Source organism: Physeter macrocephalus, chromosome 2, assembly GCF_002837175.3.
Source record: "Physeter macrocephalus isolate SW-GA chromosome 2, ASM283717v5, whole genome shotgun sequence".
Classification (NCBI taxonomy): domain Eukaryota; kingdom Metazoa; phylum Chordata; class Mammalia; order Artiodactyla; family Physeteridae; genus Physeter; species Physeter macrocephalus.
Genome location: NC_041215.1, coordinates 116,510,823 through 116,525,680, shown reverse-complemented (window position 1 = coordinate 116,525,680; position 14,858 = coordinate 116,510,823). Strand labels below are relative to the sequence as shown.

The following is a 14,858-nucleotide window of genomic DNA, read 5'->3' as shown; positions in this document are numbered from 1 at the left end:
ATATACACCTCTACATTAAAATAATCAATATAACAGTATTTGAATAAAACAACAGGTCAATTAAAAGAAGTGAGACTAGTACTCGAGGTAGGTCTGAAGTTTCCTTTCATGAGCTGGTTAGACCTCTAGAACTACTAGTAGTTTCTTTGATTCTACACAGCCTTTCAATTTTGTTTAATAACTAATGAATTGAGACTAAATTCCCAGCTTGAATGTGTGAAATGGAGGTAAATATTCCCAAGGAAAGATACACTGGTATTCTAATAGAGTTGATTTATACTGTTCACCTGGCCTTACCAGGCAGGCACAGCATAATCATCCTGACTATGTGTCTCTCAGAACAGTTGGGAATGTCCACAGAGAGATAAGGACACCCACCCCAGCATAACATCACTCTAGAAGAGGACCAGAAAGAGTTTCTAGAAGGCTTGATGGAATCCCTACCCTAGTCAGACTATGGGTCAATTTCCTGGAAAACTGAAGGCCGGGGAGACTCCCTCTGATAGGCATACCCTGCTCATTTTCTTGCTATGTATTTTTACATAGTTTAAAAATATCTTTTACTTACATTGAATTGTATGTGTCTATTAATATTATTCCAGCAATAACTGTCAACTTTTAAAAAATATTTTGGTTTTGCTTTACAAAATTGACCTAATAAAAAGCTTTCATAGGGCCTTAAAGTGTTTCATGAACAGATTACTTTAAAAAGAGGTTTTAAATAAATGTCTATCTCCAACAGAAAAATCGGTCAGAGATGAAGACATCAGAGCCCTAATATTATAACATAGAAATAAAATTCAATTTATACAGCTTTACAGAACCATATATATGTATATTGTATATTTGTTTCCGTGATTCTTGGTTGCTAGCTGGATAACACTGAGTTGTACGTTTTTTACTTCTGCTTACAAATCTAAAATTGTAGACTTTTCCTAAAATTGTGTTTATGTAAACAGCTGAATGCATTTTTAACTGGTAATGTAACTTGAATGCATATCCCTAAGGCATCAGACAATTAGCAGAGCTAATACTAAATAATTCAAATCTCTGCCTGCCATGTATGTACCGCATAATGCATTTATGACCACAACTTTGCCTGAGGTTTGAATGTGAACTGTGTCACGATGCCATGTCCTTGAGACATCCTGGAAGTCTTTCAGTTACTGCTGCCTCCTCCCTCTTGACATTCCCTACCGGGTACGTGAAATACGACAGTTTTCAAAACAGTTGACATGAGTGATGGAAAATTTTATTTAAGGGTGTCATTCATCATAACAAAACATCACTTCCTTAATAGTTTATTAACTATTTCCAGTGAAGAAGAGATAAATTAATGGAAAAATTCAATGAGGCTTTGGGATATTGATTTGGAATAGTGTTGTAATAGTCCCTTTGGCATGAACAAAGTGTGTAAGCAAAAACGGGTTAGCCACTTTGATATTGGACACCTGGACCTCATATTCATTATCCTGATTTTGAAATATACATAATTAATGTAGGTGTCCCCTGATTGCTGACTAAGTCTAATTTGGCTATTTCCATATTTATTAATTTTACTATTTAGGATGTTAAATGGTATGCCTTTTTCAGCTATGATATTGCTTACCAAAATAAATGCCTGACTTACAAAATATTAGTTTACTTCATTTTAGCTTCTATTTAATTTTCCTAGGGTATGTGAAGCTCGAAGCCACTTAATAGATTTTTTAGCATAAATATCTTATCATGTGGGTCCCTAGTGCTTAAATGGTTCTATACTCTGCTAGAAATAAAATTTTACTTGGTATTTAGAACTAATCCATAATATATTGGCTCAATAGAGTCAATCAAATGGAAATTCCTTACTAAGACAAATTTGTTAGAATTTAATTTTAGTTGAGCCAATCATGAACATTCCAGGGCTGATGACAATTTCAGTTGAGGTAAACAACATTCCTTTAGTAGAAATGATTTTTAGTGAATATTTTTCTCTCTCTGAAAGAATAATAACAGCATGATAGTAATGGAGTTTTGACTAAGCTGTCATTTTGAACTTAGATGTAGGCGATCTATCAGATTTCTTTTTTAGCTAATTGGAAAAGAAAGAGGAGTATGGAATTAAGATTTACACTCTCCTGGGAACTTAGAGCCAAATTAAAATGTTAGCTATAATTAAATCATAGAGTTTGAAGGCACTTGAGAGGTCATCTATCTAGTCAAATTGCTTTCATCTGAGAAGGAACAAACTTAAATCATCCTTCCATGATTATTATCTGAACTCTTTTAGAGACAACCCCAATTGGCACAGAAGCTCAAAGCCATGTTTAACAATCTTCATCACTGGTGAAATCATCCTGATATCTACATATCTCAAACTGCAGATAAATATTTATGCTATGTCATCAGTTTACATAAAGAAAGACATATGTGAAACCTGTCCATGAGGAACGGAAGAACTGTCAAATCAAGGTTGCTCTATTCTAACCTGAAGAAAGGCCCTATTTCTTTAAATTTTTTTTTTTTTTTTTTTTTTGTGGTATGCGGGCCTCCCTTTGTTGTGGCCTCTCCCGTTGCAGAGCACAGGCTCCGGACGCGCAGGCTCAGTGGCCATGGCTCACGGGCCCAGCCGCTCCGCGGCATGTGGGATCCTCCCAGACCGGGGCGCGAACCCGGTTCCCCTGCATCGGCAGGCGGACGCGCAACCACTGCGCCACCAGGGAAGCCCTTCTTTAACATTTTTTATAGGTTTCCTTTCAAGCATTTTCATTATTTTATGATTTTACTTTAAAATTTACAAGTTTATATCTCACTTACTTTCTTGAAGCCCACATTAGACAAAAAGCTTTTTAAAAATGTGTTTAAGTGGAGTTAAGTACAATAGATTTCCTCCTTGTTTCTACCACTGTATAGTGTGTGTGTTTTAAACTTCTGTAAACCTATACTAATATATATTTTTTTCACTGCTATAATTAATTCTCAAATTTGTTCTCTCACCCTGTTAATGTGCCATTTTTCTCTGGAACTTTGTTTCATTAAAATGAATTTGTATATATGAAGCAGTAAAATAATTTATTGGGAGAACTGAACTCACCCTAGGAGTGAAGGTGGCATCATTGATGGAATGCATGTGACCATAGAGGGACTGCTCACATTTACCCTAAGAAAACACAGCAGAAATACAAATCAAATAAATTCAATTTAATATGTGAAAAGAAAAGGAAAGATAACAGATCTTATTTGTTTCAAAGTAATGTTTAAGTCCATAAATAAAACTAATACATACTCATGAGAGAAAAGGCTAGCTTTTGCTGTCAGCTCCCATTCAGAATCAGACGGCTGTGCTGGTGCGTGTGCCAACAGCGTTAGTATCTACACTGAAATTCCAGGGTCCTTGCTTTTATACCACTGAGCCGGTGGTGAACTCTCACCAACTGACTCTATTCTGCAATTAACATAGCTTTCAAGCCATGGTGCCAAGTAGCGAAGCCCTTATAGAAAGTCCTTGTTTTCAGCACATTTTCACCACTGCTGAGGGTGTGGGGTTCTTTCTCCTTTTTAATCACAAGATCACATTTTAATTCATAAACTTTCACAGTTTGGCATTAATATCATTACAAGTATTAACAAATGTTACAAATGTGCCCAGTAGTTTTTTTTTTTTTTTTTGCGGTACGGGGTCCTCTCACTGTTGTGGTCTCTCCCGTTGAGGAGCACAGACTGCGGACGCGCAGGCTCAGCGGCCATGGCTCACGGGCCCGGCCGCTCTGTGGCGTGTGGGATCTTCCCGGACTGGGGCACGAACCTGTGTCCCCTGCATCGGCAGGGGGACTCAACCACTGCCCCATCAGGAAAGCCCCCCAGTAGTATTTTTAACAGAAAATAAGCATTTGTTTTGTGAAAACCATAATTTGTATCTACCCATTCATGTCATCTTTTCCAAACAATAGCTAAAACTAAAATTCAATTTAACCACAAAATTTCCAAGTTTTAGTTTAAACAATTTTAAGAAAAATGGGCCCATAACACATTACAAAAAGGATTTAAATGTGGGACCTTTCATTTTGACACTGATGTTCAAAAAGCATTCTTACCTATCTTAGGGAAATAACTCAAATTCCATAGAAGAACCAGGGAACAGAGAAAGTTATATCTGGAATGTTGTTTGTAGATTCTTGTTATGGGCCAAAATTCAGATTTCATTCAACAGTGTATTATTCATTTAACAAATATCTTTGAGCAATTAATATATGTTCAGCACGATTCTAGGTGCTTAGAATATGTCAGTGAATAAAACAAAGAACCTTGTCTTCACTGACCTTACATTCCATGGGGAGAGGGAAAGTACAAAGGTACAAAGTGTGTTAGAAGATAAGAAATATTTTTAAAAGGTACAAAGTGTGTTAGAAGATAGTAAATATTGTGGAACGAAGAAAAGTCAGGTAGGGTAAGGGGTGTCATGAGGCCTGGGATTGAAGGGCTAAGGGCAAATCCAATTATCAAGTAGAGTGATGGAGTTTGACCACGCTCAGAAAGCAGGGTTTGAACCAAGACTGAGGCAGTAAGGGAGTTAGGCAAGCAGACATCTGGAGAAAAAGCATTCCAGGAAGAAGAAAAGCTAGAACAAATCTCAATGTGGGAGTTTGCCTGGTGTGTTTCTGGAATAGCAAGGAGGCCAGTGTGGCTGGAGAGAAGTCAGTCAGAAGGAGAGCAGGTTTACTCAAAAGGCTTCATCTACTTTCATTCACTACCTTGTGTTTACTTAGTCCTAAACCATTTAAGGCTGGAGGAGAGATTACAGAAAAGACTGCAGAATGAGATATTAAAGATACAGGGTCATCATCGTGCCCCCTCGTGGTTGCAGAGCATTCATGGAATAACTTGGAACTAAGTGGAAAGGCTTTGTAACTAAACTTATTCAATCCTCATTACTGCCATTGCATTCAGCACATTATATTTCAAATATCTATTTACAGAATTAATGCATGCTGTTAATCCCTTTGTATAGAATGCAAAATTTCCCCACATGAATTTAAAATTCATAAAAATATGTTGAAATACTTTGGCACCCTCTCAGGATTCCCCCTACCTAGGCTCTTCTGGTTCAGTATCTTGATACTGTTAATAACATTAAACCAATTATGCTGAGGACTTCCAATCACCCAAATTCCCAAAGTAGAGATAAATTACTTACAAAGCCAAAAAGGCAAAGTATAAGATGTTATGGTTATCTTTCATATATTATCTTAGGAGCGTTTATGGTTAATTTTTTTGAGAACTAATATAAATAGTTATATAATATTATAGTTGTATAGTGTTAATATTTTAAAATATTTGTTAGTAAATTTGTCTTAAAATACTTTTTGCATTAATAAAAGTTTTATGTTTGGTCTTCTTCTAAACTGAGAACCTCTAAACTATTTGATTAATTGGTAAGGAAAATGGAGTTTTCTGATTCAAACTCTGAATGCCAAGTTTTAATTCAAAGTAGAATCTCTAAGGCACTCTTGAAAAGCCCTGGAAATATGGGGTTATAATGGAAATGCTGATGGACCACATTTGTGCTGCTATAACAAAACCTGACTCGAAGATAAATGTTTCATGAATTAAGAAAAGTTAAAAAAGCTTTTCTATCCAGCTTTGTTTCCAAGATAAAAGTGAATCTACTCTTTTTTTTTGTGGTATAGGGAATATGTGGGTTACTAATATTCTAGTCTTCAAACAGCCTTAATCAAAAGCAATACCCACACCAGGGCATAAAATTTCAGACTATCTTCTTTGATGAATTCTTGTCAGAATTGTTTTCTTTCAAAGAAGTGGAAAAAATGAAAAAAAGGGAAGAGTCTTACCAGGAAAAAAAAAAAAAAAAAATCATGTGACCTAACGTATGACTGCTCCAGTATTTGATTCTCTCAGAGAAGCTGTATGCAATAATGGTTTCCATTATTGGCTCTGGGGATAAAAATATCTGGAACTTAATTCTTGGCTCTGCTACCAAATAGCTATGTGAACTTAAACAGGTTGCTTCACTTCACTGTGCCTCAGTTGCCTCAAGTAATTCTCAAAACAAATCTGTAGGTTAAACGTTATTACCCATGTCCAATGAGATAATGATATTTAGCCTATAGGTCTGTTTTGAGAATTAAATGAGATAATGCATGTGAAATGTTGGAACAGTGCCTATCACAAAGTAAGAGCTTACAAATATTAGCTAGGTAGGCCACTGAAATAGTGATGATGTCCAAATCAACATCTCTACCCTTAGCTATCTATATGCCTCCTTAAAGACCCCATGAAGGAGTCTTATTGGCATCAGTGCTGTTTTTTGTATTTGTCTCTCAGATTCATTCCCCATGTGGCACTTCCCTGCTCTGTGCCCTGATCTCTACTAACTACATCACTGTGGGCTCTCAGGTTCTCTGTCTTCTGGTTGGATTGAGTAAGAGAAAACCACCAGCAGGATACGGAAGAGTGGAACTATATAGAAGATGGATAAGTGACCACTTCAGTTCCCTTCCTGTTCAGCTGTGATTTTCTTATTGGCTCTGCCCTCTACCTAATTCCACTGCTTATGTTGTGCAGGTCCTCTCCAATGGCTACAGCTCACACTGTTCAGTAATGTTCTTCCTCCCCAGCCCCTTCAGACCTAGCGGTAGTAATAGCTTTCTATTGTTGCTAGCGTTTGGGTGCTGTGCTTGGCCCCTTAACCCTGTTCACATTTCTGTAACCATTCAACTTGAGTATACTCCATGTATCATCTGTTTCCTGCTTGTGAGCTGTGTGATACAGCATGTTAGACATGATATGCAAAAGCAGACTTTTTGATTTACTACTTCCCAACTGCCTCTCTTGACCCTTGCCAAATCGTTCCCTTTAAGTAAATGGCATCACTAGTTGCTCAAACAAAAAAACCTAGGCAGTCAAAAGCCTGAGAATTGATAACCAACAAGGACCTACTGTATAGCCCAGGGAACACTGCTCAATATTCTGTGATAACCTAAATGGGAAAATAATTTGAAAAAGAATAGATACGTGTATAGTATAACTGAATCACTTTGCGGTACACCTGAAACTAACACAACATTGTTAATCAACTATGCTCCAATATAAAATAAAAATTAAAAAAAAACACCTGAGAATTAGAATAACTCTCTTTCTTCCCCTACCTCCACCCCACCCCTTATCCAGTATATCAGTTCCTTCCTCAACATACGCCCTTACTCTGCCCACCTCCGCTCTCCTCCACTGTCACCACTCTGGTGCAGGACATCATCACATGGAGCAAGACAACAGCAGGAGCATCCTTAGTCATCTCCTCGCTCCTACCCTCACCCTACTCCCCTTCCATTTCTCTCAGCCGCTGAAGTGATCAATAAAACCTAGTCAGATCATGCCATGCTGCTGCTTACAGCCATCCAAACAATTACCATTGCACTTAGAATAAATTTTAAACTCTTTCTTAGTTCCAAAGTCTCTGTATTATTTGGCTTCTGTCTGCCTATCTGACCTCATCCTTTACCATTCTCCCTTCTCACGCATTATGCTCCGTGATTCTTTTCATGTTTTGATAAGGTCAGGGCTTTCTGAGCAGAGTACTGCACGTGGATGTCAAAAGATGCTTGAAGAGCAACCCTGAAGATGGAGCCTTCCGGAGAGATTTAGGGGTATCTCCCCTTGAGGTACTTGTGTACATTACAGTGGTGGGAAGTCTAAAGTCCTTCCCCTCCTCCTCCTATAGTGGATTTGCTTACATTTCAGAACAAAGGTTTCTCCTTCTCTTTCTACTGCAGTAGCGGAGGGCCACTGGGTTTCATAATGTGGCGGTTCCTTTCCATGGTACGTAACCCCACTGTACCCACAGGGTATACCTGGTTCTCACTGCTTCTCCCCATGGGGAACTGGGGGATGGAAAATCAACATGAGCTGCTCTGTGAACAAATAAATGGCGTGAGCTCTGATCCAGAAACCTCCTGTTTCCTGTCAGGATAAATAAATACCTATAGACACCAAAGCATAACACTGTCACGCTAGCCTTTCTGTTCTAACAGGCCTAGCATGTTCCTGCCTTTGTACATCCTATTTTCTCTACCTTGGATGTTTCCAGGAAGCTATACACATGCCCTTGTTCTTCTTCCCATTCTGCTTTCAACTCCAACAGAACCTTTCCAGGGATGTCTGATATCAAATATTCTCCCCCCGCCCTTATATCTTCTCACTACAGTAGCAGAAATTTCTGTGAAACTGTTTTCCTTTTCCCCTTGGGCACTCAGCCAGACGAGGTCAGGTGCGGCCATGTGACTGAGTTCTGTGAAACGTGGGCAGTTGTGAAATAAGTCCAACATAGGCCTGGCCTGAAAAATATCCCACACAATCCTCTAAGCTCTTTATTTTTGTCTGTTTGCAGGCTGAAGGCAGAGGAGCTTCTGGAATATGGCAGAGCACAGATGGAAGGAGTCTGGGTTTCTGAACCACCACAAGGAGAAAAGCCATCAGTCAGGACCTGCTGACTGGACAGTCTATGAATGAGAACTAAGCTTCTACTGTATTAAGCCCGTGAGACTCCAGCGTTTAACTGTTTCAGCAGATGTTGGTACCCAACAAATAGGTCACCCTGTTTTGTTTCTTTTGTATCACTCATCATTAACTAAAATTACTTAATGAAATTAATAACAATAATAAACAAGTAATAAAATTACTTGTTTCCCTGTTTATTGTTAGTTTTCCACCCACTACAATTAAGTCCCATAAGAAAAAGTTGTTTGTCTTGTCCACCACTCTATCACCCCCAAAGCCCAAGACAGCTCTGGTAAGATTTCATAAACAGATGTTGAATGAAAAAGTAACCAGTTACATGAAGATCACAACTGAAAATTGCAAAAAATCTACACTCACCAGATACGCTTATTTTTTGGTAAATAGCTTGATCTTCTTTCCAACATTCATTTTTTTATCTTGATCAGTCATGACATGAAATGTGCACTGTCTTATTCCTTCCATTCCTTTGCCATAACTTGGTTCTAACCCAGTAGCATATTTAGCCACTGACTATGCCATTGTGTCTTAATGTTTTAAACAACTACATGGAGATAACTGATGACTCCAGGTAAAAAAGGCAGCTTTACATTTACTGAGTGCTTATTATGTACTTAAAGCGTTGTGCTAAGTGCTTTACTTTCATTATCACATTTAATTCTCAGAACCACTCAATGAGATGGGTAGTATTGTAATTCCCATTTTGGAGATGAGAAAACAGAAGCACTAATCCATGATGGCAGAAGCAAAGAATTCCAGAGCCAAGACAGTACCACTGTTTTGTTGCAAAGTAATCTTTTTTTTTTTTTTTGCGGTACGCGGGCCTCTCACTGTTGTGGCCTCTCCCGTTGCGGAGCACAAGCTCCGGACGCGCAGGCTCAGCGGCCATGGCTCACAGGTCCAGCCGCTCCGCGGCATGTGGGATCTTCCCGGACCGGGGCACGAACCCCTATCCCCTGCATCGGCAGGCGGACTCTCAACCACTGCGCCACCAGGGAAGCCCAGTAATCTAACATTTTATGTGGACGAAATTGAAGTGAGAAGATGGAGGCAACCTTTTAGTGCCATTTGCTAGTTTTTTTCCAGTGTTCTTCCTTTCTGGTAGATGTGTACCTCCTGCCCCACCCCCCTACACCCGCGTGGTTGTGTGGAGCCATGTAATGAGCTCTGGCCCAAGAGTTGTGAGTGGAAATGACATGTAGTGCCCTTCTCATGCTCTCTCCAACCACACCTTTCTAGCATTCAATTAGAGGTACAGCACCCTCCCTGGATATCTTTTTCCTATGGCAGAAACCAGTACCATTCAAGGTGGCTGCGAGATGATCCTGGATCCCAGGTGAGTATGATGAGGAGAGCTCTCCCTTCCAACTCACGGAGGACACAGACCATGAGCAAGATATAAATGTTGCTGTGATTCGGAGACTGTGTTGTCGTAACACAACCTAGCATAACCTGACTGATGTAAACCCTATGGAAGAAGATTAATCTTACCTCTTTAATTATTAAAAGCTTTTCTACTATCAATAGTGCCATGTGAAAAGTTGAAAAAATACTAAAATAATACTTACAGAAGGCTAATATTCAAAAGTTTAAAAACTCTTAAAAAATTAGGCCTAATATAAAATAATGAAATAATCATAAAATAAGCAACCAAACATACCATCACTAAAATCATTAAAGGACTGAGGTTCACAAACGTCCCTTCTCATTATAATGACTTATTTATTTAACCAATGGATTAAATATTCTTTTGAAAAAAAAATTAACAAACTTGAAAATGTAAAATGGGCTTTCCCACCTCAGAAGATTTTGTTCGTTTTTTTTGTTTTTGTTTTTAAACAAGGCTAACTTTTAAAATGTCTTTTTGATGTGTTAAAGTGCCTTTAGTAACATATAACATAAATTATGCACAAATTTTAGAGGCTTAGCTCAATTTTTATCTATGTATATTTCTGTGTAGCTGCCATTCAGATTAAGGTATAGAACATTTCCAGAAAGTTCCTTCATGCCCTTCTTAGTAAAAACATCCACACAATTTTTTATTAACTATATTTTATTAGAGAAAAGAAATATAGGAATATGGTTGAAAAAAATCAAATGTTACAGAAGACTCTCCAATGAAAATTTAGTCTCCTATCTCAGGTCATCCCTAGATGTGACCACTGTACATAGTGTCTTTTGTATATTACATGGAGTAGCCTGTGCACATACGTTCACGCTTCTGTGTCATGTTATCAACCTCAGTTACACATAAAATGAAATCATACTATATGTGCATTTTATTATGAAAGATAGTATATTTTGGTGGTAAAGATTGTGATACTGGAGTGAAATTGCAGGATTTAGAACTCAGCTCATTAGAAAGTTATTGGTAATATTTCTCATTTGTCTAAATACTATGCTAAATACTTTACATATCTTAACTCAATCTCTACTATATGAAATTGGTAATATTTAAAATTCTTATTTAAATTCTTATTTACAGTTGGAAAAATTTGTGTAAAGTGATTCGTATAGTGCCTACACGAGTAAGAGATATTGCCATTCATAGATTAATTGGTAGTCTTATTTTCTATTTTTGTTCTACTTTTCAATTTTTGTTGATCACTGAGAAAAAAAGAAATTGCCACTCTCCCAGGAAGGACTCATTGTTCTATAGCCATGTTAACAATCGCCAGACTAGTTTTAAACTTGTCCAATCAGTTAGTAACTGTTCCATAGTCCTGCTTACAAGTAAACAACCAGAACTGATTTTAAACCTATCTAGTTAATCAATGACAACTAACTTCAGTAAACACTCCTAGAAAAGCCAAACCGCATCAGACTCATGATTTGAAAGCCAGCCAGCTATTTGGCCTGATTCACTACAGTGAACGTGCTCCTAAGGCTGATATTAACCTTTTTCCTCCTGTGTAACAGACAAAAAATGAGCTTCAATAACCAACACAACTACTTTCTAAGACTCACCTTACCTACTTTTGCCTCTATAACCAACACAATCCAAAGTAAACTCTTTACGAAAACTGACTATGAGATCAGCAACTGGGTTTGCTCAATGGATATAGCTCTGACAAGTATAATCTTCCTCACTCATGTATATGACAAATTCAGCTTTGTTTGTTTCATATACTGAGTGGTGGTCTCCTCCTTTGACACCACAGAGAGGTTTAAGGGTGTGTTAGTTTGGGGCTGCCATATCAAAGTACCACAGACTTGGTGGCTTAAACAACACAAAATTATTTTCTCATTCTTTTGAAGGCTAGAAGTTCCAAGATCAAGGTGTTGGCAGGGCTGGTTTCATTCTGAGGCCTCTTCTTGGCTGTATAAGTCTCTCTTCTCCCTGTGTCTTTACATGGTCTTCCACGTAAAGATAGATAGCCATCTGTCTGTATGGATCTGTGTTCTAATCTCCTTTTCTTATAAGGACACCAGTCAAATTGATTAGGGTCCATCCCAATGAACTCATTTACCCTTAATTGACTCTTTAAAGACCCTATTTCCAAATACAGTCAGATTCCAAGGTACTGGGGGCTAGGTCTTCAACAGGAATTTGAGGAGACATAATTCAGCCCATGACAAAGGGCTGGAGATATCTTAATACCACTATGCATAAAATATCTTAGGAGTGCAATAGCCATTATGGCATTAGCTGGTTGCAAGAGTTAAACTGTGACATTATTTTACAGTATTTATTGTTTTGTATATAGAATTTACATAATTATGTAAATATACTTTGAGCCAATATGCAAGCTCAAAATGAAAAGTTGGGGCTTCCCTGGTGGCGCAGTGGTTGAGAGTCCACCCACTGATGCAGGGGACACAGGTTCGTGCCCCAGTCCGGGAAGATCCCACATGCCGCAGAGCGGCTGGGCCCATGAGCCATGGCTGCTGAGCCTGCGCGTCCGGAGCCTGTGCTCCGCAACGGGAGAGGCCACAACAGTGAGAGGCCCGCGTACTGCAAAAAAAAAAAAAAAAAAAAAAAGTTGTATTTTTATGTCATATTCGGGCATATAGCTAAACAGATGAATTTTATGCATGCATATAATGCAGTGGTTAAGAGCACAGGATCTGGAGTAACACTGCTTGAATGTGAATTGAGGCTTTGCTGCTTATTGTGTCTTTGGAACACTCTGAGACTCAGTTTTCTCAACTGCAAAATAGGAATAATAAGAGTATCTACATGATGGTGAGGTTTAAGCTAATTCATGTAAAGTGCTTAGACTGCTGCCTGGACACAATAAGTGTAAGTAATTATCGCGTATTAACAATATGCAGATTATAAATTTTGTGATAGCAGGATGACATCTATTATCTTCACTGCTTCATAATTATAACTGCAGAGACGTGCTGCCTCATGAGAGGTATTTAATAAGTAGTTTTTGAGTTAGTACACACACACACACACACACACACACACAAATACACACACATAATAAGGCCATTCCTAGGAAAGTTATTAAGTTTAGTACATTTGCCCTTCATCAACATTCTTTTCTTCACATGACCTCTGCGTTTTCAAGGCAATTCAGGCAAAAGGGTTAACTTCTCAGGACTTTTGATTTTATAAAACAGTCCTCATGGAGAGGAACTATAGGAAATGGACCCCTAATAATTGAATTTCACACCCATTTGACCATTGCACAGAATAAAATTTTGTGCACTGACGTTTCTTGCCCACAGCACCCTTTGCACTTAGCCACCCCTCAGCCCTGCAGTACAGAAGCACTGTCTCCTCCTAACATTATTCCTGTGTATATTTCTAGAAAGTAATTGCTTATAGTAAAATAGTTTTAAATTTTTAAGGAAAAATTCTCTAAATAAAACTTATTGAAGTTAAACAGGATTATATTGTGCAATTGTGTCCTATGAGTTTTTAATTTCAAATTATGTGACCAATGAAAAGTACTAGTAAAGAAGAGAAAGCCAACTGTGTCCAAGAGTGAGCAAAATTAAAGTTGAAACCAGCTTGAGAAAAATATTCTCCTACTCACTACCAGCGAGATGTAGCTTGTTTCTATTATAGCTACTACCTTAGTCATCAAGTTTAAAAATTAATGTCAAAGAATTTTATAAAGATCCTTTTTTAATTGAAAAGGGTCAAATACTTAATATAATAGAAACATTTGTACAACATTGACATTTTCTGCAAATATTTTTAAAAATAACTTAGTAAATCAAAGCATTTTAACTTTATAGGTTTACAAATTGTTAAAGAAAATACGCTATTATTATTACTGGAATAATCCCACTGGCATATAAATTGGAAACAGAATAATCATTAACGAGGTTCCTGGTTTTTGTTATTCCATATAAATAACTAACCATGTCTGTGAAAGATTGATTGCAGTTTTTAAAATGTTTGCTGAATGCATGTGTAATTAAGATGAGTTAAATGCGCAAATCAAGCCTAATTAGCTTCACTTATTAATGTTAGTTTGCCTTACCTCTACAAAATGTATGCTGTGAATTTTTTTAGCACATAGTCTTTTTGATTTCTCTGTTCTAGGCTAAATTGCTGAACAAAAAGATCTATTTATTTATTTATTTTTTACAGAAGGAGGAACAGCTTTCTCAAGGGGTTCTGGGTACCATTTAGAAAGGAAGGTTTAAAAAAAATGTTCCCAGTAGCATGAAAACTAAGTTGTTATTATATATATTTCCAACTACCTTCCTTTAGATTATATTTAACTAATTCCATTTCATGAAAGCAAACCTTCTGGGAACTTCTTTTGATGCAAATGAGCCCTCAGTCACAATATGTCCAACATAGTGATTAAGCAGAACATAGAGACTGGGTAGAGCAAGCAGTATCAAGTGAACCAAAGTTGCCTGTAGAAGTGCCTCTTTCTTGAGAAGATATCTAATTTCTTCTGTATTAACAAAACAAACCTCTATATGTAAGACCACCAGCCTCATATAATTCATGTGGAAAACACTGTCAGGCCTTTACAGGAAACATAGTTATAGGAAACAATGCAAAGGATATATAGTATAAGGCAGAGGGAAACACAACTATTAAAGTTCAGAGTCAATACCACTAGCTCCTGATAAGTGAATGGGAGGAAAAAAATCACATCTCAGGGCAAATAGATTTTAAATTTCCACACTTCTCTTTTTGCTATTTAATTCTTCTCACCATCGTACTCTGCAATTCAAGTTTCCAAAATTCAGAATATTGTTTTACATTATTATTTATTTTATTGCTTACTTAAGGGTTTACTGTTATTTTTAATAAAGATTTCTTTTTTCCAGTGGAAAAGAAGTCCTTTTTTCAAGGTTTCTGAGGGGATACACACACACATATATATGTATATATATATATATGTGTGTGTGTGTATATATGTATG

At 37.4% G+C, this 14,858-nt stretch overlaps 1 protein-coding gene across 1 annotated transcript in view; it reads right to left on the bottom strand.

The window, feature by feature from the left end:
* The window catches only part of SPAG16 (sperm associated antigen 16), a 906,896-nt gene that overhangs the window by 282,279 nt on the left and 609,759 nt on the right, over positions 1–14,858 (bottom strand). Inside the window, exon 14 of the mRNA XM_024124705.2 lies at positions 3,074–3,139. Coding sequence (XP_023980473.1) covers positions 3,074–3,139 — 66 coding nt within the window. The remainder of the gene's footprint in view (positions 1–3,073; positions 3,140–14,858) is intronic.